Source organism: Phaseolus vulgaris, chromosome 2, assembly GCF_000499845.2.
Source record: "Phaseolus vulgaris cultivar G19833 chromosome 2, P. vulgaris v2.0, whole genome shotgun sequence".
NCBI classification, from domain to species: domain Eukaryota; kingdom Viridiplantae; phylum Streptophyta; class Magnoliopsida; order Fabales; family Fabaceae; genus Phaseolus; species Phaseolus vulgaris.
The window spans coordinates 2989908-3014718 of record NC_023758.2 but is presented as its reverse complement, the minus strand read 5'-3'; the positions used below and the strand labels follow the sequence as shown (position 1 = coordinate 3014718).

At 34.4% G+C, this 24811-nt stretch overlaps 3 protein-coding genes across 5 annotated transcripts; all 3 read right to left on the bottom strand.

Annotated features, from left to right (window-relative positions):
* Positions 1–314: 314 nt before the first annotated feature.
* LOC137810214 (sulfite exporter TauE/SafE family protein 3-like) lies at positions 315–3967 on the bottom strand. The gene is made up of 12 exons (XM_068611373.1): positions 3402–3967; positions 3125–3284; positions 2840–3040; positions 2329–2393; positions 2197–2236; positions 1945–1994; positions 1770–1856; positions 1635–1685; positions 1022–1243; positions 822–915; positions 583–723; positions 315–485 (listed from the first exon to the last, which is right to left on the bottom strand). Exons 1-12 carry the CDS (start codon positions 3618–3620, stop codon positions 403–405), a joined length of 1413 nt encoding a protein of 470 aa, XP_068467474.1. The 5' UTR covers positions 3621–3967; the 3' UTR covers positions 315–402.
* A 4652-nt stretch (positions 3968–8619) lies between these two features.
* LOC137810213 (U1 small nuclear ribonucleoprotein 70 kDa) lies at positions 8620–13338 on the bottom strand. The gene is made up of 10 exons (XM_068611372.1): positions 12941–13338; positions 12710–12824; positions 12543–12622; positions 11983–12058; positions 11834–11898; positions 11693–11755; positions 10287–10368; positions 10054–10216; positions 9710–9769; positions 8620–9541 (listed from the first exon to the last, which is right to left on the bottom strand). Exons 1-10 carry the CDS (start codon positions 13052–13054, stop codon positions 8923–8925), a joined length of 1437 nt encoding a protein of 478 aa, XP_068467473.1. The 5' UTR covers positions 13055–13338; the 3' UTR covers positions 8620–8922.
* Positions 13339–16368: 3030 nt separating this feature from the next.
* Positions 16369–24521, bottom strand: LOC137810212 (proline-rich receptor-like protein kinase PERK4). 3 transcript variants are annotated; one of them, XM_068611368.1, is made up of 9 exons: positions 24463–24521; positions 23538–24236; positions 20061–20600; positions 19478–19564; positions 19296–19366; positions 19087–19163; positions 18855–18999; positions 18599–18763; positions 16369–17082 (listed from the first exon to the last, which is right to left on the bottom strand). In XM_068611368.1, the coding sequence occupies exons 2-9, from the start codon at positions 24121–24123 to the stop codon at positions 16858–16860; spliced, it is 1896 nt and encodes a 631-aa protein (XP_068467469.1). In that variant the 5' UTR covers positions 24124–24236; positions 24463–24521; the 3' UTR covers positions 16369–16857. The 3 variants fall into 3 exon arrangements, with proteins under 3 accessions (XP_068467469.1, XP_068467470.1, XP_068467472.1); XM_068611369.1 differs by having other exon boundaries at positions 24336–24492; XM_068611371.1 differs by having other exon boundaries at positions 24340–24492.
* Between the last annotated feature and the right edge of the window lie 290 nt (positions 24522–24811).

Below are 24811 nucleotides of genomic sequence, written 5' to 3'. Positions count from 1 at the left end.
TCAAAAAAATTTGTTTATTATTATAATCATAATAAAAATTTATACAATAAATTTGAGTTTTTAGAAAATTATTATATTTATACCTTTTAAAATTGTGTTAGAACCGTGCTAGAATTTTAAAAAATCCAATAAATATTTTTTGAATTGAACGCTTCACCGATAAGTGTCCTACGAACGTCGTACGAGTGTCGACACCGATACGTGTCTGACACGGATACGTCCATTTAAAAAAAGTGTGGGAGCCTCATAAGTTGTAAATGATTTTTCAGAAACCAAAGTGAAATGCTTAACATCAACATTGAGACAAAGGAAAGTAAGATAAAAACACAATCTTCTCGTTGCTTGAATTAAATGGACTAAAATAGGTGACTCTTTCGAATAATGTTATTCTATATAGTAGTTCTAGTAAGACGCGCAGAGATCTTCAAAGCCCATATACTCATGTTTTTCTATCTTCTCGATTATGTTCTCTATTCCCACGCCACCTGTGATACACATATAACACGAGAAATAGGCATTAAAATTAGAAGTGAAATGATGAAACAAAAAACTATGTATTTCAATTAAAATCACAGAAAGTACCTAAACTTAGTGCGCTGATGAAAATGGTCAATGCTAGTATGAAGATGATAATGGATGCTCGGCCAAGAACCACAATTATCTTTCTCACCACATGCTGACCAGTGAAGGCAGCTAAGGTTGCAACCAGAGCAAAGTAGGAAGCTGAAGCAAAGAGGTAAATGAATTCATAAACAATTTGGATGTTCATAAAATTAGCAGCAAGTGAAATTGCTTCAGTCCACATTTTGATTGCCACTTACCATACGGTACTGGGAAACGATCCAACAAGTAGTATTGCACTACTGACATGGAGGATGAAAAAACCATAGCAAAAGTTGATGTAGCACTTGCTACCTACAATGCAAAGAACAAATCTTTAATCCAAGTTGTATTTTTCTTGTGAGATTGTTCTTAGGAAATTCTTAAGATGGTGAATACACAAGAAGGGTGAAGAGGGTACCTGAGGAGGAATTCCCAATTCTAGAAACAATGGTCCCAAAATGAACCCACCTCCTAGACCAAGCAGTCCACCAACCATACCAGCCATTATTCCAGTGGAACAGTAGAGACAAATCTGATGAATCTTCCAATGGGTGATTTCTTTTCCCTTTGATGCAATCACTCTAGTTCCTTTGTACAAGCTTATGGCTTCAAAAAGTGTAACAGAGATCGCAATAGGAACCTTGTATTGGCAAATCAAATATATCACTTAGTCTTTGTCGTGTCATTTTGCAGAAAGTTACATATATGAAAAAGCTAATAGTTGTTTGATGGTTTGATGACTAATTTTATACGGTGCTCCTAAGTAGGTCTCTAGGATGAACCGTTATGCATGCTATATATTATAGTTTTTTTATTACCATTAACAAAGCAATCAGTGTTTATTGTTATCTAGTTTCATGACACCTCTTGTGCCTTCTAAACCAATTTGTTGGAATTGATACATTTTGCTAGCATATTAGAGTTCATTTGTCTTTATTCACGGATTCTTATAGCCATAAAACCAAATGATTGTCTATTGCTGAAACTCATATGATATGCAGAACCCAAATATGTAGTAGAAGATATCTTACCTGCAAGAAATTAAGAATCCAGAACTGGATGGAGCAGGGCTTGCTGTATTCCTGCACAGAAATGCATTTATTATTCAGCTGCATGTGTGTGACTAAGGAATCAGAAAATTAAACCGTATGTAATGGTTTGATTACCTTAACAATCTGAACAATGAAAAAAGCCACCCAGACATACACGAGGAGTGATAGTTCTTTCCAATATATGTTTTTTAGTAAAGGGGCCTGCATATGAAAATTTTGTACAGTGCAAAAAGTTAGATAAACTATGAATCGAACGCAGTGGAAATGACTTGAAAAACCTTGGTATTACCTCCTCAAATAGTGCATCAGTTGGACCACTTGGTATTGACTTGTAGTCATCTGCAATAAATGGTTTACAAGTTACAACCATGAATGTTGAAGAGATTTTCTTTTACTTTAAATTTTATCTGATAAATCTTATTGTTGGAATTTGGATCCTTTTTCCTCTCTATTTCCTACGGGGTTTTGTTGTTTTCAGTTTTGAAATCATCTTCCACACATAGTTTCTGAAAGGTTCTTCTGAATATTATTAAGTGCTTACCACCGGATTCTGGTTCTGCCTGCAGCAGTTTGGATGCTTCCTGAAAGTCAAGTAGCATAGTATTCATATAATTATGCTGAAGGTCTGAGACACAACTTCAAGGTTTCAAGAAGTGCAATAAGGTGAATTTACCTTCTTTGCGATTGTTTCCTTTTTCCATGCGTCTATGCCTTTGTATGTAGCTTTTGTTGATGTGGCTGACACCGATTATTTCCAAATTAGCATAAGCAACCAAGAAAAATATAAATAAGGCATTAATGTCATCTGCAGCTTCAATTGATTATGAAGCAGTGGCAAATACAACAATGTAATTACATAGACTGAAAAATATACATTTCTTTTTATCAAAATTTATTCTTATAAACCAACATATCATATTTAAAATATGAAAGAGTGTCGTTTGCCAAAAGACTTTTTAACTATACTCCTAATTCACCTTCTGTACACATTCTTCTGTTAATTTTTGAATCTTTTATAAAATTCTGATAAACCCACCAAACACGGTTCAAAATGATTCTGATAACATATTAAGATGTATATGAAGTTAGATTACAACTATTTATATATTATGAAATATTTTAATCTCTAATCAACGTGGATCTCCAACAATCAGATGTTAATAATGTTGTTAAATAGTTATTACCTACGAATAGGATGATAAGCAAAACTGTGACCATCCAATCAGCAAACATGACATTACATATAACACCAATGCTTATTCCTAACATCAGCATAGGTTGGAAAATCAAAGCCAAGTCATAGTCTATAAGCGGCATGTCCAGTGTTGGGTGTCTGAGTCTCAGATTGTAGTATACAGTCGATACTGATGCACCCATTATCATACCTGAGGTTATGAAATCAAAGCTACAATGTCAAGAATCCAGAAACCTAATGTTGCAATAAACCAAGCTAGATAGTAGAGACTAACACTTAGAAATGGCAGTTGAAGACTTGGGATCAAAGCCAATGATCAAAGCGAGCATAGGCACAAAAATTCCTCCACCTCCTACCCCTCCAACGCTTCCCAATGCAGCTCCCGAAAATCCAATGATGGATCCTACTATAATTCTCCAACCAAATTTCATGTTCTGCTCTACCACCAGCACAAAGCATGCACATCTCAGATTGTAAAAGGACAACATTTCAAGGAAAAAAACAACAAAGTACTATACTATATAATGTATTGATGTGTTTGATGAACTAACCGGCCAAACTGGTTCATAGGAAGACTTTCCCTCCTCCCACAAGAAATTTGCAATGGCTTCAAGAACTCCTTGTCTCTCTTTCTTACCATCATTTCCCAACTCTTTTTCTTTCAACATTCGATCTGCTAAACTAACACTGCAGATCATAGTAAGGATGCACAAGACCAACCATGTTGATGCAGCAATTGAACAAGTCTTGCGTTTCACAACTGTAGCCATGCATGCAAGGTGAGAATAGCCAGAGAGCAGAATCTAGGAATTGGAATAGTAAGGGCAATGCTATGCTCCTTAGTTGTTGTTGTTGTTGTTTTTGAGGAAGGAAATTGTGAAAATTGAGGAGTGCATTCTTCAGTACCACCATCTTGTGTTTACATATATATACATATATAAGTATCTTTGGCCCCTTAAGTAACTTTTTTTTTATATTTCTAATTAAATGAATTTTGAGAGGTGTTTAATTTTGGTTTTCACATGTTATTGCTTCCATACCTGTTGCCAAAACTCCATTTGTTGTGTATAGAATCTACAATAGTAGAAGATTCCTTTATAGTGCCTTTTAGTTTCTTAAAATTGTATGGTCATTGAAAAGACAATTTGTAGTAATCCTTGTTACTATCTTTTTATCAAAATTTATATTTTATCTGCAAGGAAGGTTCATATAAAATGACAACACCAATTTAAAGGTACTATAAGATGAAACTCCAACCAAAAGCAAAAATTTTATCCTCAATGAAATGCATTATAAACATTTTGGTGGTATTTAGTCGTTTTGGTATTAGAAATCATGCTCTTGTTTCATTAAAACTCGGTTAACAGATGTTAAAAGATATTGTTGGAAATCCCACATCGATTAGAGTCTTTCCTATTATATAAGTGGGTGCAAACATCATCTCATTGAACCGGTTTTATGAAGTTGAGTTAAGCTGAACAGATATTACATCTAAAAGGAGTATATCATAATGTAAAGAATGCCAAAATTTAAACAGTAGATTCACCACTTTAAAAAAACAAATGAAATTAGTACCTTCACCGTACCTAACGTCAATAACAAGCCAATGGTTTCGGAGGAAGCTTCATGAAAGAACCGTTCACGTTAATTGTTTTTTATGCTTTATATTTCTATTCAGTAAAAGATTTTGGAGTGATGGAAAAAGGTGAAGCAAAATAGTTTTCGGATTATTTAAATTGTACTGAACCGTAGTTTTTGCGAGCTCATAATTTTATTTCTAACTTTTAGTTAATCACAAAAAGTTATTCTCTAGTTTTGTGTGATGAGAACCTCACAAATAAGGACTAAATTAAATCATTTATGTTAATGTATATTTGAAGTTTAAGTGATATTCACTGGTTTAAAAACATAATCCGGAAAATTTATTCCAAAAAAATGTAATGAAAAGCCTAATCTCAAAAAAATTCCTCAAACATAAATATGAAAATGTATTTTAAAATATTAAATTCAAAATATATTTTGATCTGGCACTCCTATTCAAAATATATTTTCATGTTCACTGGGTGCAGGAATGAGTTGTTTTGTTTTTTGTCTTGTTTAGAGAAAAGCTATTTATTAAAAAGGTGGTATGAACAATGAAAGTAGAATACAAAACCTCGTAGTAACAGACCACTCAAAAAGAATAATTAAATATAGCAACCTTGTAAGAGAATCAAACAAATCTACCAGTTTTAGGAAGCTTCATGTAACAACAATAATAGCCAAGTTTATTTTGAAAAGAAAAAGTTTAAGCATTGAAGTGTTTACTTTACAATTGTTCTTTATTTGTTTGGGACGATTAAAACAGCACAAGAAATCGATGAATGTGTTTTTTTGGTTTTGTTATATTATTTAAAATGGAGATATTAGTTATAATATCTAGTCTCATTTTGGTTTCATTTTTATTTTCTTCTTTAGTTTTGATCCTTCGTATTTTTTTATTTTTTGTCTTATTGTTATCTTTTAATTAGTTATAATGACGATAAAGTTATCATGATTACATCTTTATGTAATAAGGTCAAAAGAATTTATTGTCAACATATAATATTATTAAGAACTCAAATAATATATATATAATTTATATTTTATTTTAATATGTGTGCTTACGGGTGCGTATTATGTTGGTGTTTGTGAAATTATGTAAAGAATTGTATATTAAGAATAGCCACTTAACTATTTTGCTACAAGTAACTTCTTCTTCCTTTTTCAAAGAGCAGAAGAAAATAATAAGTCCATGTTATGCATTTTCAATTATGAGAAGTTGTAGAATTTTAATAACAGATAAACATTATATGAATGTATTTTATACTTTTTATTTATTTCGAATGAATAGAAAATCTTATATTTTTAAGACTTGTTATTTTTATTCACACAAAATTGTATCATTTAATTTAGATTATTTTTTGTCTAGTCTATTTTTATTTTAAATAATTTTCTTAAATTTATTTATCTACTATTTCTATATCACCAGATAAAAATAGGCTAACATTACAAACAGTTGAATAGACATCCAAGTAAAAGTTGCACAAAAGAAAGTTTTTGTTTATTATTGGTTCAGTCTTTAATACGGCTTCATAAAAAAGTAGTGCTGGTTCGTAATTTGCTGCATCTTAGGGAAAGAATGGTGGATACGTGAACGTTTTAAGGTTTCTTCTGGCACCCATCAAAATTCTTCCTACATCCCATAAATATTCAAAAAGATAATTTTACCTTTTTAAAATGACTTATGGATTAACAATAATTTTATTTTTTTAAATGACTTGTGGATGTTTTTATTTGGAATATACCCCTTCCAGAATCTATAAGTATATTCCAGAAAAACGTTTTCCAGAATTTCTGAAAAGTATTTTTCGAAATAAGATTATTTCTAAAACGTGTATATTTTCTGGGATCTTCTGAACACCCATTTCCAGAAATTAAGCATATTTGGAAAAACGTTTTTCAGAATTTTTTAAAACTATTTTTTAAAATAAGATTTTCAAAAACGAATGATACATTTTAAAACAGAGACTCATAATTAGGTGAAGCAGCCGTTAAAGAGTGAAACAATCTTTATTAACTATGTCAAATCAAAACGAAATTTGGCTTCTAACAAAATTCTTAAGGTGAAAATTGATTTTAGAAATATCGAGAAAATTGAGACTTAAGCCATTTGTAAACAAATAAATGATGAAAACCCAACCTTTGTGAATGGAGATCCCATGAATAAGGTTCTTATAGGTAAAAACAAGTCATTTGTGAGCTTTGCTAGCACTAAAATTGATTTAAGATCAATTTTGTCCGTTCCTATGGTGTGTGTGAAAATGCTAGACACTACATTATCGAGAGCATAAACTTTGTGGTTTAATTATAAGGTAAAAGAGTTTTAACAATTAATACATTTTTAATGATTTTCCTATCCCTTATGGATGGTGTATGATTTGCAGCATACACTTGATGAAATCAACCATATGAGTGTCAAGTGGAATCGCTTGTATGAGATTTTGGCGAGATCTCTATAGCACTCATGAATACCAGACACGCGCATGGTCTACTAAGCGCAACACAACGATACACAACAAGTAATGTGGGGTATATTGTGATTGATAAACCTCTAACACATACTAGGTGTCTTAGTTCATATAGCTTGCTATACCAACTACACAATGTGTTAAGTTCATCAATCCAAAATTGATTCATATAGCTTGATATACCAACTCTGGCATTATATCTTAGATGAACCCAAAATCTTCTTTTTCTTTCTTTATCTCCATGTTTTATCTTTTACACTATATGGAGAGGATTGTTGTAAAACCATATGAATATATGAACAAATATTGCAAAACAAAAAATAGGGTGTGTACAGAAAAACCCTAGCAATTTTTAGTGCCATTGGAGGAGATCTCGGAAGTGCAGCAAATACTAATTCCGCGTTTGAAGCGCAACGTAGCCCTCTCCACCCAAGATCATGGCCGCACAACCAAGAACGTTCACGCCTCCGCACTACTAGTCTTTCAGAAGATTGAAGAACGTTGTTGCAATTGAAAAACTGAAATGTTCAAATGTGATTTGTGAAAGTGCACAACAATTTTAGGTTCAATTGCGAAAATGAAACAATTTTCTTGATTCCTCTCCCTATATAAAGAGAGATTCCATCCACTTGCCCTCTGATCTTCCACATCTCACATTAACTTATTAATTCTGATTTTTAAAAATTTATGGAAAATTCATATTGTATCCTGAAGATCCTTACTAACAGTGATCACTGAAGCCTTAAAAATTCAATTCTGTTTTAAAACCTTATTTACTACCGACATAACTTCACGTTGTGCATAAAGAAACACCACACATTTTAAAAGTTTGGAGCTTTTGTCTTGGATGCATCTGACTCGAAGTATCTAAGGATGCATGTGACTCCAAAGATCTAAACATGCAATGGTCAGAGCAATTAAATGTTTTGTAGAAACTCTTCTATCAAAACCAAACCACTCACTGCCTCAAAATATTTGAACAATTTATGTGGGATTATACACCATTGGCAAAGTGACTATAAAAGATCTGAAACTTTTGCTGTATTATGCAGGAAAGTGAAAACAGTTTGGTTCGAACTTGCAATTAACTGAATTTTGAAAACAATTCAATTTAGTTTGTCAAAATTGTTGGTTCAGTTCAAATAAACTATAAGTTAGTTTCCTTCGATTCTAACGTAGTTCAGGGAAGTTAAAGCTTTTATGGTCTTGCTTGAGCTGTTTCATTCCTAACATGCACTTACCATGGATGAAAAATAAAGTTCAGTTAGCAGTGCAATCATAAGAATTCTCCTTAAAACGGCATGAAGCAACATACAAAATCTATTCATTTTGATGGCGTTAGTTTTCCAAATCCAATGAAATCAAAGAAGTATGAAACTGAATCAAACGATCAACCTCAAATAATCATGGAAGTTGTCACATAATTGATCGGTGTATTGAAATAAATCAATTATTTGGCCTCCAACGTAACAAAAATCTATAAGAAAACGGACAAATAATGCTGGAAGCACTGTATTGTAAACATAGGCTCCAATCATTTATCAAGTGACCACGGAAACTTGGAAGCAGCAAAATTGTTTCCTAAAAAAATAACCAGAAAATCCTGCATTTCACTTCCCAAAAATGACAGAAGAAAACACAAATCCCAAGATAGATACCACATTCGATGTCCAAGTCCACAGAAAACTTGGAAGCCGCACAAATTGTTTCCCATAAAAAATAAATCAGAAAATCCTATGTTTCATTTCATAAAATGTCAGAAGAAAACAACACAAATCTCAAAACAAATACCAAAACTACATGCCCAAGTCCACGTTCACAAAAAGAAGCAAACGACACGAAAGATGCAGTATTCAAGTTTTCAAATATGGATAGCAGCGGCTACGGTGTCCTTTTTACGGTGCAATGATCACACAACAATTACCAGGGGTGGGGGACCAGGAGTGGACAGCAAGATTCAGAAGTAAACATAACCAAATGATGAATGTTTACCAATAAAGTTGAGAAATACGATGCCCAATTGCTAGTAGTCATACTCCCGGGAATGAGATCTCTCCGAGCGACGATATTCACGGTCTGTACCATGACTTTTCTCCTTTTCATGTGATTCAGATGTTGCACGTCCTGCATGGTAGTCATCTTCCATCCTATCATGGTCATGATACTGATTATAATGATCACCACGATCATCTCCATGATGGTAGTGGTCATACTGCTCAGGGTCATGATCAGGGTCAGCATGTCGACGTCCATGCTCATACTGGTTATGCCTACCACGATCATCCTCAGGCTCATAGTCCCGATTCCTTTCACCATGTTGGTCCCTCTCCTGTTTAGATTCAACCCGTTCATATTCAGACTCCCTATCACGTGAACGTCGATCAGTGTCCCCAACTTCATAATCTCTATCCCTTTCACGATGTCGATCACGGTCTCTATCCCTGTCACGATCCCGTGCCCTATCTCGATCACGTCCACGGTCTCTATCTCTTTCCCTGTCTCTGTCCCTTGTCCTGTCTCGGTCCCTGTGGTGTCTATCCTCTCTATAGTCACGATCCCTGACCCTTTCATGAGAATGCTCCCGTGATCGCTCCCGTTCTCTGTCTCTATCCCTACCTTTTTCACGTGATATTTCCCTGTCTCTGAATGATCTCAGCCCAACAATAATCAAAGTAAGTGACTTTCAAAATATATGATGAAAGAATATTATTTCAAAGTCCCCGATTATATGAACACCAGTTAAAGCAGGGAAAAAAAGAATATTCCCTGGTATGAAAGAATTATTTGTATGGACAATTGATGTTCCTTACCTATCATTATGCCGGTCCTCTCGCGCTCTTGGTTCTTCAGAACGAGACTGCTGTTGCTCCCTGAAAATTGAAATCAAGTCATTTCCCCTTCAAAAGAAAAACAAAGCATATAACAAGTTATCAATAGTACATATCACGTTCTACAAGGGAGCAAAGGGGGTTAATATTCCCTAAAAAACTAGGGGCTTCCTTTGCAACCTAGGGTGATGAGTAGTGTATTGGTTAAGCCAAACAGTCAATAAAAGTTTAATTTCTGTTAGTTACCCTAGTGCAGGTTATTTGAAAAAAAGCAAATGATAACGGTGAATGACAATTATTAAAGGATTGAAGTTAGACTGATCAACCTCCCAGAGTGTCGCTGATTAACTTCTTCTCCCCCAACTCTAGTAGTACCAAGCCCACCACCCAGGCGGCGAGGTCTCCAATTTGGAACAGTCCTCCCACGCTCAACATCCACAAGCACCCTTCTACCATCAATTTTCCTACCATCAGCCTGTTTATAAGCAGCTGCAAATTGAACCACAGATGTGAATTTAAAGCCATAGTGAAATAAGCAAACTAATTAATCTTTGTCAACCTTTCATGTCTCTTGTATGCAGAAACTCAATGAAAGCATAACCCTTGGGCTTATTAGTCTCTTTGTCAGCAACTAATCGAACCTATACCATAAGAAAATTGAAAAAAGACCAGTCAGAACAGAAAATTTTGATCTTAAGCTGCAAAGAAAATGTAATGAACAACACTCCCTCACTTCAGAATTGACATTACTACCAAAAAAAAGGACTAATGGTATATTCTTAAATGGCACGGCAGACAGGCACTGTGCCTAATTAGCCGTGCTCACCTTTAAATCACACAGCTCCCATCGAGAGATGAATCACCACCACCAATAGTTGCAGAAAAACTGATGTATGTGGTGCCAATTAACCAGTTGGTGACTAGTTCCCCTTACCAGGGATATTATTTTTAAAATAAAAGACAACTATAGGTAATATAGAAAATACCATGACATCTTCTCAATTGCTGATTTGTTTTTGATAGATACTCTAGCCTTAGCCAAGAATAAAATTTAGCAACATCAAAAACATACTAGCTAAGAAATTAAACAGAAGAGGAAAAGAATGCAATACTCCCAATGTTTTTTACCAAGTGCAGAAAATAACAGAAGTCAGTCTCCTTTTCTTGCTTGAAAACAAATGCCAAAAGGAACGAGGGACATCACTGCTCTGCTCAACTAAATGTTCAGTTAACAGCAGATGGAAGCACTTGAACTTGAGTCCAGATTGGTTGAAATTTTAGAACAGTTTACCATTTGCAGAATAAGAAGTCCACACCCTTACCATGGATGTATTTTTAGATACTACACATACCTACTGCTAACATAATTCCTAGATAGACCCATGTCCTCAGAAGATCTCTTGACCCACATAAATTAACAGACGAACTAAGTCGAAACTAATAACAGAAACCAATACATAATCCATTCTATGGAAATTAGTGGTGCCACTAAATACAGCAGTTACCATTGCAAAGTCACTCACCATCATTGATGATATATTTAATCAGGAAGATGCGTAACTGTATCCTAGAATCTTTGGACAGAACAGGATAATAGTTATGCATGATTGATTAGCATCATGACAAGCTATACAGTTCAACAATCAAGTTAGCAATGATAACCAACTGGTTTACTGATGTCACAGTACAAAATCACATTCTCCAGATAATCATACCATGAAATTAATAGCTGGTCAATCACAGGACTAATCAATATGAATATTCAAGTTTAAACAATATTATGAAAATATTTTGCATTTTGCTGTTCAAGGTATATATAGGTATGCATGCAGAATTCTGTAATTGAGAAAGACATTTTGAAGGTTGGTAAAACCATACATAACTTAAGAAAACTGAAGATATAACTAACTAAGAAACTATGAATGAGCTCTTACCAAATACCCTTGAGGATATCAAAATACCTACCCGTTTGATTGGACCATATGACTCAAACTCCCTTTTGATTCTGCTTTCAGTGGTCTCGTAACTCTGTTTGAAGATAGCAACAATAAGATATATAAGCTACTAAAGTTGCAAACCAATACTACATAGGAAAATCCAACTTACAAGTTTAGCCACAAACAATGTCTTGTATGGATCCCCAGATACATTTGGATCATTCTGTGGATCATCTGCAAAGCAGCGAATATAAGAATGGCATCCAGAGAACATAAATCAAGACATTAGTATATTCACAATAATAAGGGACTCATCACATTTCTCAAGCTCTTCAGCAGCCTTTGCAGCTCCCTTTTCTAGTCTTAGCTTGTGTATTCTGGCTCTTTTTTGTGCCTACACCAACAAAATGGATCAAAACCATAACCTAAAATAACTTTTCTTCCATCTAACACCTAGTCTCAAATGATTTTTCAAAAAACTACCACAAAGGACAGGAATTTACCACACAGAAAAGATTACGAAGGCAAAGAACATAAAATGATTACTCCACAAAGTAACCATGCATTTAAAACCTAAACTATGAATGGACTAAATTTTAACCATGCGCTCTTAACGTTCAATTAAATCTGTTCCAGCATTCCACATTAACATTTGTTACAAACTAATCCCGACAAACTCTCGGTGAAGTAATAGACAACAATCACAGACACCAATCAGAAGAAGACTCGACCTTCACACTCCCTCCCTCAATTTCAGTGTAGAAGCAAAGCTTCCCAATCAAAATAACAAGCTTCAACAATAATCAGACGCTTGCATCAAGTAAATAAAACATAAACACAGAAACCACTTATCAGAAACGAAAATGAACGAACAGTACAGGAGTTTCGGTTTCTGGAATAGGTGGCGAATATTCTGGATCCCCAGGCTCGGCAAATTTGGTCACAAATTGTGCCATCCCTTGAAAAGAGTAAGCAAAACATATCAATTAATTTGAGCACAACACAAAATAGAACCAACCAACGCAAACGAAAGCGTTCACAAAACCTGTCAACGGCGGACATTTCCGTTTCTCCGGCGGCGGTTTGTACTCCAAGGGAGGCCTAGGTTCGAATAGCTTCAGCAAGTTCGCTGTGAGACCAGTCGGATGACTCTGTCCAATCTGAATCTCCGATACATAACAAAACCACGGGAATTAGATAGGCATAAAAAAAACCCTAGCTACGGTCGCGAATCGAAAATTGGTATTCAGAAAAGAGAAATTGGAAGAGAAGAGACCAGTTTGAGCTGAAGGACGTTGGAACGGTTCTGGGCTTTGGTGCGAGCCTGAACGGCGGCGTTTTGGTTGCGCATGAAGGCATCGTTGTTGTTGTTGTTGTTGAAGTCTCCCATGGTATTGCGCAGATGAGAGAGTGTGGTGTGATGCGAGGGTATAAAAAACCAAATCAGGGAGACGAATGCATGTAATATAAGAAGAAGATCCGATCCAACTTCTGCCCCGCCCCGTTGGATGAAAGATCGAACGGTGCCGGGATCTTGCTACTTTCTCACTGCCTCCGCCCTCGGTTATTTATATCCACTTCCAGCTATGGTAGGGTTTTTAATTGGGATTTTAGATATATTAGTCAATACATAATAAATGTATATTTTTTTGGGATTTTTTCTACACACGCTCCCTTCCCTTCCACCAATAACAATAACTATTTCACTTTTTAAAATAGTTTTTTGTAATAGGTTATTTTAACTAAAAAGATAAAGTAATTAATTTTAGGAGATAATATAGAGAAAAAAAATCTTTAAATGGAAGGAAAAAACATCAATCATTTTGATTTTAATTTTTTTTTACATTTTTTAAAATTACAATTATTTTGAAACAGAGACTATACTTATAATAATATCACAATGTTAATTTCTAGTCTCGTAGATAAGCTAGAATATACTTGGGTAAGATAATTATTTTTATACAATTAAAATGTGCAGTAGATAAATATTTTCAAACGTATAAATTATATTTTTGATTTTATAATAAATGATCTATGGTGAAGATTATATTGCACATGACATATGATTCATGGTAGATTTTTTTAGCAGATTATAAGTGCTGGTGTTTGAAATTTTTATTAAGCATAAACATTTTTTATAAAATATGATTTGACATCAATATTCTTCTATGTATTTTTGAAACAAAAATACAAGTTTTCCTTTATGTTCAATACTCTCTAACTTAATTCATTACATAATTTATTTCAGTTTTTGTTATCAATTTTTATTGTTTATAGCTTAAATATATATTTATTGTAAAAATACAAAATTTTGTATATCTTGTTTATTGTGGAATAACTCAAATAAGTTTATTGTAAATCGTTTACCACACAAATGATAAATAATAATAGAGAAACTTACAAAAGAATCATCTAGAAGGTAAACTAAGGAAGGAAGAAAGAATTATATACACAAAATTAAGGTGATTGAATTAAAATGTTAACAAGTTTCGAATTGCATTCACAATAAAATTTTACTATGAAAAAAACATTACAATGCAAAGTTTCTTTGTTAATGTATTCTCCCTTAACTATAATTTTTTTGTTATATAGTTGAATATACAACTCTTAGTTAAATAAAATCGTTAATACAAGGTCATATTTAAACAACAACTACTATAATTAACTTCTATAAAACACATTTATAAAAACATTTATGTACCGGTAGGCACCGGACGAACACACGTAGCCGATCGACCAATCGAACGCATAATAAATGTAAGTGCACCCGTGACAAGCTAAAGCAGTTAAGATATTGAAAGAAGATATGTTTCCCGGGTATTCCAGAGCACGATTGACAAGACCTATCCATAACCACCCCGAGCCCAAGGGATAGAAAACCCATTAGGCAATCCTATAAATACTGTGTTCAAGCCAGAGAAAGGTACGTTTTCATTCACTTACTAAACCACACTTAGAATCTCATACTTACTTGAGCGTCGGAGCCTTCGCAGGTACCCTCCCCCGCTCGACCGAAAGAGACACTAAGAAGGAGCGACCGACCGAAAGAGAAGAAGACCGACACGTCAGCAACTATACTACATCAACCGACCGTGCCTGAGCCCCATCTCTCCACTCAGGTACAATTTATATTTTTATAATAGTTTTTTTGAAACTTTTGTATTTCACATCTAAGTTCTTTTGTTAGTGAAGCTTTTATCATAATGAGACTCAAGTATACATGGATGAGTCATTATTTGTATTTAACTTTTTTTTTTATTTTTGTCAATGTAGAAAGTGAAGGAGTTTCAACGTTGGTTGTATAGCTTAATTGATGTAAATGACCGTCACTTTCAACATTAGTTATAACCTTCATTGATGTAGAATGTATTATTTTTATAAAAAATACCATATTTTAAATTCCCCACTATACGCATAACCGTATTGGAAACTTGCTACTAAATCTAGAAGAATGTTAACCACAATTAAACTCTCTAAATCTACAAAAATAATTCAAATATGAAAACCTAAAACACAAGAAAGAAAGATTTAATAGAGTACAAACCTATGAATTGGAGTACATAGATGAGATTCAGGTAGATCTTAAACAATGAGTAAACAATGATTGGAATAAGAAGCCTAAGAATATAAGTAGTTGAGAAGTGGAAAAAATCTAAACTTATGATATATGAATTGAATGTGGAATGATGACAGTAGCAACAAGAAGAAACATTGAGAGTGGAAGAGCAGGACAAGAGTATCAACACCACATGTGGGATGAGAGGAGACGTTCAAGAAATTATTAAAAGTGAAAAAATAAGTAAGAGAAAAGGGATGACATTGCATGTGAGAGGAGGAGAACAAATGAACCAAAATATATAAGAAGAGATGTCTTACGTCTCCGTGTCGGATACACGTATCGAACACGACACTCGTACGACATTTGTAGGATACTTATTGGTTAAGTGTTCAATTCAAACAATATTTGTTGGATTTCTAATAATTCTAACACGAGTCTAACACAATTTTAAAAAGAAAAAATACATTAATTTTCTAAAAACTCAAACTTAGTGTATAAATTTTTATTATGATTATAAAAATAAGGAACAAATCCTTTCGAATCAGTCATAAATCTTTAATGTACATAAATCTTTATTATCAATTTATATAATTCATAATTATATAATATATAGATCTGTGTCCCCGTGTTCTACATTTTAGAGATTATGCATATCTTCGTGTCCGTGTCCGTGTTGTATCAGTGTTTGTGTTAGATAGGCTAGGAATATGCTTAAAAAAATAATGTCAAGTGAGACCTATTTATGTTCTCACTATATTTTTTTTAATTGTTTTCTTGTGAAACAATATCATTTTAACAATATAGAATCTTGTTTTCATACTCGTGCTCATCTCTCTTAGTCACTCACATATCGCCATACAAAACTAACAAATCTTCAATTCATTATAAGTATATTTAAAAGTGATATAAGATAATTTTGTCCATTTATTTTTTACTATATTTTTTTGATTTAGATTTCTTATTGAGACATAAGAGTTATAATTAATCTAAATTGATTTGAGGGGGTCCTCTTGTTAATGTCTCATTTTAGGAGTCACACAAAATCACACACAAGTGAAAAATATATAATCGTAACATTTAATTACTCATGTGAACTTGTATTGAAAGTTCCACCTAAAAAAGAATAAGGTGCATGGGGAACAAAATTTCGTAAACCCATAAATCAAATTAAATATTTCTTAATGAAACTCTATCACAAACAACAATATAATATGTTTGTAAGGCCTACTACAACATATAGAAGAAAAAAAAAAGAATCAAGTACTTGAAGGGACTACTATCACCACCACCTCCTCCATGGTGAAACAAATACAAGAAACATTACTTCAATGATACGAGTAATATTTATGTTCAAGACTCCATTCCATACATGTGCTCTACATCCTGAAAACACCATTTCCAAATCAAAGAACATATAAAACATTGAACAAAAGATGCAAGCCACATAACTTTACATTCACTTTAGGCCTCATCAAGCACACCCCGAAACGATTGAAGGAAGACCTCACTTCTCATGCACGCATGCCAATGAAACAATAAATAGCAGTAACAGGCCATTTGGTTTCTCCCTTTCCTTTCGGAATGTTGTTATCAGCATTCAATACAAGATTTGGTAATCTCATTACTTCTGCAATCTAGTGTTTTTGTTTTTGGATCACTTCACTACTAGAGCCACCACTGCTCGTGTCAAATTCTTGGCTAGAAAACACTGCCTTTCTAAACTTTTCCATGTCTGCATTGTATTGCATTGTATCATACTGTCCTGACCCAGATGAAGAAGTGAAAGCAGCACTCTGCCCTGTCTTCATCCCGTCTTTCAAATCATCCAGCGACACGTCTCCTTCCAATATTCTTACAATCTGCACATAAACTCATGAGTAAATAAACATGTGTAGGAACTAATTGAGAGAAGACAAAAGATTGTAGCAACTGATTGAATTGCACAAAATCTGATCTTATTCATTTTGATTTACTCAATCATATATGTAATAATTACAATTACTGGAAGCTATAAAGTAGGAATACTAACATGTCTGTAAATTGACCATTAATACAATATAACGGTAAAATAGTTTAAGGGTAATAAAATCTGAATTAATAACCAACAACATCAACTCAGTTAGTCACTATAAAACATATAGAGTCACATGACATGCCATTATTGAGACTTTTACTAAAGAGGTACAATTTCACACTACAAGAAATATTGATGTTAGTCTCCTAAAAAAAACCCACACAAATACTAAAAGGAAGACACTAAATGATAATTAGAGTGAGTTTAGTGTCTTTGTGTGGGTTTTTTGGAGGCTATATTAAGAAATAATAATTATCAAATTACATGTTACCCAATTATATGCAATTAATTTAATAATGATAGAATCTCATTATTAGTATCCTACCTCTAATTAGATTGTAATTTGGAAAGAGAAACTCCCTATATATTTCCTAAAACATGAAGTGATGTAACCATACACATAAAAAAATAAGAAACATCTCTTCTTCTTACCATTTTTTTTATCTCATTTTCTTATAGGCTAACATCAATATTTCTTGTAATGTCACTTATTAATTATTAAAATGGGTAAAATTTTAAAAAAGTACTAAAATGGATAAGTCGTGTCAACGTGGTACGACTTTAGTGTATTTGAACTGAAGTCATCCCAGCAGTGGACTCCATTGACCGAGTATAGGCGCCATTCCGCCCGGATTGGTTGTTGCTGTTGGGAGACTGAGCTTGATTGATATGATGGAAGAACCCCCGACGGCTAGGCATTTTGTCCTCCCCCTACCGGTGCATCAATCCAGCGCATTTAGACCTGTCCTAGTGGAATGGACAAAACCCTATCTTGGTTGGAGAAAGCAAGTCCAGAGAGTCTGGTATTTTGTTGGTAATTCCACTATCACTTGAAAAGACTTCATTGTAATCAGATTATAACTAAAGTCGTGTCACTTTAACATGAATTACCTATTTTAATAATTTTTTAAAATTTTATCCATTTTAATAATTAACTTGTTAAATTACACCTAAATGATAAAAATCCGTCATTGGTAATAGGATGGGATTATATATCACAATGATGTACAATAAACTATACAATATTTTGATATTGTCATTTAATTATAAATAATAGTGTTGGATAAGTTAATTAAATTTTATAATAACTATTTTAAAAATGATATCAAAACTAGCTAAATAACATATAGCCATTGAACTCTTGAAAAGCAGAGCATTTTGTATGAAAACGATGAACTTAAGGAGAATGGAAAAAAGGGAACGTTTTATTTTGTTTTTTGTTCACTCATACAAAACCATAAATATTCTTCTTACGGCATTAATCAACAGTGATGTGATCTGTGTGTGAATCATGTACATACCTGGCTCATTTTTGGACGTTTCTTGGAAGAATGACGAATGCTAGAAGCAGCACAAGCTGCCATCCTTGCCAATTCTTGAGGATTGTAGTTTCCCTCCAAGAATGGATCAACCAACTCTCCAAAGTTACCATCCTCTTCCAATCCACGATTCAGCAGTGGTCGAGCCTACTCGGTTCATAGGTTCGTAATTAGTTCAATGAGAAAACAAAAAGTGTTATAGGACAATGATGGACTCTTCAATGAACATGATACCAACCCAATCTACTAAGCTATCGTCTATGGCACTTGTGTGATCCACAGGTCGTCTCCCAGTTATGAGTTCCAATAGCATGACCCCAAATGAGAAAACGTCAGACTTCTCAGTCAATTTTCCACTTGATGCATATTCTGGGGCTAGGTACCTGTTTCAGCATGCATATCATGACCAAAAAACATTTCTTTATTGAACTTTCCACAGTGAATAAAAGCATATGGCGATGAAAAATTACCCGAAAGTTCCCATGACTCGAGTCGATACATGAGTATTATTATCGGAAGTCAACTTAGCCAATCCAAAATCAGCAACCTGAATAAAATGCGTTGTTGCCATACTATTAGCTTCAACAACATATGATCCGTAAAATTTGGGTTGATATTAAGTAGGTAAATATGTGTATGTAAACTAATGAAATAGATAAAATATGTAATTATGCTGAACCTTTGCTTCGAAGCTATCATCAATCAGGACATTCGCAGCTTTAATATCACGATGGATTATACGAGGATGACCTAAAGTGCATATGAAAATACAGCAAAGTTTTTTAAAAAATGTAAATACAGAATAAGATGAATAAAGAAAGAACTATCATAATCTAGAGGGATGTGATGTGACTATCTTACAATCTTCATGAAGATAAGCAAGTCCTTTGGATGATCCTATTGCAATTCGCATTCTAGTAGGCCAATCCATTGTAGGCCTGCCCTTTCCTGCATATCACCATAGAATACATTAGCAATTTTGGTTACAGGTGCTCACAGCAAACAAACTCAGAAAAATGTCACAAGTAACTTGCACCAGCGGCATTATAAGTCTCAGATCTAAATCTTAACATACTAGTAGAGAATAAGGTTAAACTATTCTCTCAGTGCTTTTTGCAGTTGTTCCAATTCAAAAAGCCTTAAGTTTTTGTCTTTGCACAATTTTTTGTTGTAGTTTGTCATTACTAAAGAAAGTTTCTATAGTTGTTCTAGATCACCAAAAGGTTTTCATTCATGTGTGTGTATGACTCTAAGACCTATAATTTTTTCATTGAGAGACTGCAACATAAAAGGGAAGCAATTAAAAGAATGAAGTGGATAGTTTAACCCAAAAATAAACTTGAGGGTTATGGTTTCACAGTTGTGCTGCAACTGAAATAGAAGAGTTGAAGCGAAAGCTAAAGTGACATGAGTTGAAAGAATGCATATATGTAGTAGTAGTTACCATGAAGATGATATTCCAATGTATTATTGGGAATAAATTCATAGACCAACATTCTCTGGCCACCAGAAATTGAGTATCCAACGAGTGACACAAGATGGCGATGATGAACACGACTAATGATGTCAATCTCAGCTTGGAACTCTCGTTCTCCCTGTCCACTTCCTGCTTTTAGACTCTTCACTGCAACTTCCTTTCCATTTGGCAACACACCCTTGTGGACATAACCGAAGCCCCCTTGTCCAATCAGTTTTGAATCATCGAATCCGTTGGTGGCAGCAGATAGTTCCTCATAAGTGAAGGTGCCACCTTTCAGGCCTAGAGCAAGGCTTGGTGAGGGAGGAGGCAAAGCGGGTCCCGTCGAGTAGTTCGAGCTCATATCAGCACTATTCATCATAGGAGGAGGCGGTGGTGCCCCCCACCCACCTCCTCCTCCACCACCACCACCAGGACCCATTCCATTTTGTACCCTCACCACATGGTCCCCGTGTGGACCTCCGTAATAACCTTGGTGTTGCCCGCTATTGTAATAGTTATTATTCCCTGCAGAGATCATTAGTTATCAACAGGCTATTCATTTCATTCTCTCAAACATCGTTACGCAAGAAGGAATCAACATCAGAAATCAACAATAGTACAAGTGTGATGAGTACAGACACTACCTTTGTCATCTGAATGTACACATATTACTCATTTTTAAGTACAAATCATAACATGGTACATTTCTAGCTATTGCCTAATCACAATTCTTGATCAAGCGATGTGCTTGCAACATGATAATCAAAAGTTAAAGATGTAGCGAAATTAGAAAAAGTCATAACTGGAGTTATTTTAATATTACCTTGAACTTTTTATTAGTTGTGTTTATAAATACTGTGTTCAATTAAGAACTTTCTGTACGACCAAAGTTGTGACCAAACTAATTATTAGTATTGTTTTCTAAGAAATGATCCTTGAACTCTTAGGCATCGTTAATCTACATTCAGAGAGAAAGAGATGAAAAAGTGAGAAGTAAAAATGTGATAACTGATATACAAGGAGAGAAAAAAAATAGGAATAAAGTGTTTGTAGTCTGATCAGATGCTTGTATAGCATCATTCATTCTTAATTCTGTTTTTAATTATAATTGAAATTTCTTGTTGTAAACTAATTTTTTATCTCACTGACTAGAATCAACAACCATTATGAAAATGAAGAAGTCTGATTGAAGATCAAACAAACATATAATTTTGAAACACAGTTTCAGTTTATTAAAACAAAATGGCCCGCCTTTTATTTCTTATACCCCGAGACCCCTGTCTCATCATCTCTTTTTCTTTCTTTTTCTCTTTCTCTTGTCACTGTTTGTTGCAACAAAGAGATAATACAATCTATGCATTGAATAATCATATTCTTACAAGTCTCATTTGATGCAACGAAAAGAGAAGGTAGCTTACGAGCTTAGTGTCTGTAGTCTTATAAATATTGTTTCACACAATGAAGAGATAAAGTGACCTTGTACAATGTGAAATAAAGGATCATGGAAAGATTTATTATTATTATTATTGATTATGATGTTAACTACTACTGTAACGAGTTTTCAGGAATATACATATATAAAGTTATGTAGCATTTTTGTTTTTATAATCATTACTGTATTTAAATACAAAGCTTGTGTTATATTTGTTTTCTTCTTCATGTCTACTTTGTTCTTGTGAGTTACTCCATTGTTTCCTCTCTTTTTTTCCTTCTACATTCACAAATGAGATTTAGTGACAAACTCCCCAGGATTGGCCAATTTAACCAGGAATTTGTTCATCATTTTGCTAGGCGTCCCTTGCATATCATGGAAAGTTAGATAAATCAAGTCATTATCAATACTTGAACTGCTAGGTAGGCTTTTAAGTAGATAGAGTTGCTCACAACCCAACAATTTTCACTTTTCACCCTATTGGTATAAGTTTGATTCAAGGTCACAACAAGAGTTTGATTTCCAGCAAGGCATAATCTTTTCAAAAGATTGATAAAATTGAATGGAAATGGGAGATGATTACTATAGACTTTGTCACAAGGTTACCAAACCTCAATACTTTATGATTCGCCCTAGGTAACTGTGGAATGATGGACGGATCAACACACTTCTTACATGTGCAGACGACCAATTTAGCAACTTAGTATGCAAATCTTTGTGAAGAGAGGATAATATCTTTACATGGGGTTCCCTTGTCCATCATATGAGATCGAGCACCTCAGCTTACAACTCAATTTTGGAGATCCTTTCAAGCATTGATTTTTGGGAACTAGATTAAATTTGAGTACGGCTTTTTGATTCTCAGATTGGTGTCTATTCAAGAAAACAATACAAATACAAGAAGATATGCTTCATGCTTATCTGGTCGACGTTGGAGGTAGTTGAAACCAACACTTCCATTTTGGCAGAGTTTTTTTTTATGATAATAGTTATCAGTTTAATATTCAGATTGTCGCGAAGCATTCTAGGGGAGTTGTAGATCGCCAATTAATTGATTTGAAACTAGAGAACATAGATTGGTAAAAAGTCTTATTCAGACAAGAAAAGTTGACCTTTAAAAGAAACTTTAAGCCTAATTCAATGAAGGAAATGTTCTTATGTTTTGAGATTTAAGAGAGAGTTGAACTGCTTATCACTTAGCCCACTTGATCTTTAAGAGAGAGTCCACTTGATCTTTTCAGAGTTTATCCATTTTTTTCATGTGTCAATGCTTTGGAAGTATGTTCATGATCCCTCTTACATTATGAAACACCAATTTGTGTAACTTGATGAAAATTTAAGCTATATAGAACAAGTATTGGCAATACAAGACAAACGCATGAAGCGTTTACGTTTGAAGGAAAGTTGTGCCAGAAACAGTTATGCTTTAGGAAGATCCTCACTTATTTGAGGCACAAGGTTAGTTTTAGATTTTGATTCAAGGACGAATTCTCTATAAGGAGGAGAGAATGAAACATATTCCTATATCCTCCGACTCCTATCTCACCACCTCTCTCTCTCTCTTCCCATTCTCATATCTTCTTACTCTCATTCTCGTTACTCTCCTCATTCCCTTGTTTCGAATCTCACAAACTTCTATTTTGTGTTGAATTTATCACAGTTCTTATAATGCATGGTAAATTTGGATTTAATCACAATGTTTTGAAAGACTATAACGATTAATATGTATTAAGTATATGATTCTCCTTAGATGAATTATTTATATATATTTTTATGTTCAAGGCTTAAAGCAGTAACATGCTGTCTTACATAAGACAGTTGAGGCTTAGTTTATATATATGTTTCTTTCTTTCTTTTCACGGTTTCATATATGGATTGTTCTATTTGGGTTTTCTTTTGGTAGCCCTCGTGTTTGTTTTGTTTTTGATGTTGTTTTATGTGCTGAGAAATGATGTCCTTCTCATGTAATGGTGTATGTGCATGATATGTATAAAAGGCAAGCAAGAAACAAGAAGGTTTTGGTTGGTTACCTTTTCCAAGTGATTGCTCTCCATAATAGTACATTCTCTTCTTCTTCTTCTTCCTGGAGCAGATAACGCAGACGATGACCAAAAGAAGAAGCACGCTCCCAACCCCAAGCACTGCTCCAACTATGGCTCTACTGTTATCGTTGCTGCCACGGTTACTGCTATTGTCACTTCCACGAGTACTGCCACCGTTACTTCTATTGCCACTATTTTTTGAAGTGGGTGGAGATTGTAACGATTTGTGTGGAGGAGAGGGTGATTCAAAGGAGGGAGGAGAGTGTGAGGATCCGGGTGGAGAAGGTGACTGGGAGGAACTATTGGGTGATGGCGGGCTTGAATTGCTTGACGTTGGAGGGGAAGGAGGGGACTTTTCTGATGGGGGTGGCGAGGATGAAGAGGATGGCGTTGGGGGAGATGGAGGTGGTGATGATGATGGTGGCGGTGATGACGGAGGTGGTGATGACGGAGGTGGTGACGACGGAGGTGGTGATTTTGACGGTGGTGAAGATGAGTTGTCAGCGTCATCAGGGGTGGCGTTATCAGGTGTTTCATCATCGGGAGAATTGTTATGAGGAGTAGAGGAAGACATTGTTACTGTATCTCAGAATTCACATGAAGTACTAATTAATTCTGGGTTCCGGCGAAAGGTTTGTATTCAAAAGAGCGCGTTGCCGGAAACACCATCTACCGGCGGTTGGACCCCTGAAAAGAACAAGAGGTTGGGATGATGAACAAGTTATGGTGAAAATGTGAATGCATGATAGTTACATGTAGATGAAGGTGATGAAACGATTCATTAACCTACACAAAAGTCAAAACCAGGTTTCTACTATGTTTATTGGTGTTTTTATTTTGAACTAGTAATGGAATTTGTGTTCCTAGATTATGGGATTAAAGTGTCGTGGGGAGAAGTTTTTTTTGTTTCTACCTGATTGGAAGAAAACCAGGGGTTCTCAACAGAAAGAAAAGGGAAACGTGTTGCATGCTAAAAGGTCCATAGTACGAAATGAGGCTTTCTTGTTTTCCCTCAATGCTATCCGACAAAGGAGGACCTATGTTTTTCTCAATCAATGCATTTCTCTCTGCCACCTCTTCCTTAGTTTGAATTAGTTATAGCTTTGACCATTTTTGTCTGGTTTTCCTTCTGTTATCCCATGTTCGGCCACAACACATTTCACCTTCAAATAGCTCACCAACCAACCAAAAACACTTGCATATATTCACCCAAAAATAACATTTTTAACTTTAATTTAATACGCTTTATTTTCAGTATCATC

Excerpts from the sequence above, each read along its gene's own strand:
- LOC137810214 (XM_068611373.1), bottom strand. The coding sequence starts at position 3,620 with ATGGCTACAGTTGTGAAACGCAAGACTTGTTCAATTGCTGCATCAACA. Across the intron at positions 3,285-3,401 it reads CCTATGAACCAGTTTGGCCG|AACATGAAATTTGGTTGGAG; the intron begins GTTAGTTCATCA and ends GTGGTAGAGCAG. Across the intron at positions 724-821 it reads TCGTTTCCCAGTACCGTATG|CTTCCTACTTTGCTCTGGTT; the intron begins GTAAGTGGCAAT and ends TCTTTGCTTCAG.
- LOC137810212 (XM_068611368.1), bottom strand. The coding sequence starts at position 24,123 with ATGTCTTCCTCTACTCCTCATAACAATTCTCCCGATGATGAAACACCT. Across the intron at positions 19,164-19,295 it reads ATGATAGCTTCGAAGCAAAG|GTTGCTGATTTTGGATTGGC; the intron begins GTTCAGCATAAT and ends CATTTTATTCAG. Across the intron at positions 17,083-18,598 it reads AACGTCCAAAAATGAGCCAG|ATTGTAAGAATATTGGAAGG; the intron begins GTATGTACATGA and ends GTTTATGTGCAG.
- LOC137810213 (XM_068611372.1), bottom strand. The coding sequence starts at position 13,054 with ATGGGAGACTTCAACAACAACAACAACAACGATGCCTTCATGCGCAAC. Across the intron at positions 12,623-12,709 it reads GAAATGTCCGCCGTTGACAG|GGATGGCACAATTTGTGACC; the intron begins GTTTTGTGAACG and ends ACTCTTTTCAAG. Across the intron at positions 11,756-11,833 it reads CATTGTTTGTGGCTAAACTT|AGTTACGAGACCACTGAAAG; the intron begins GTAAGTTGGATT and ends ATCTTCAAACAG.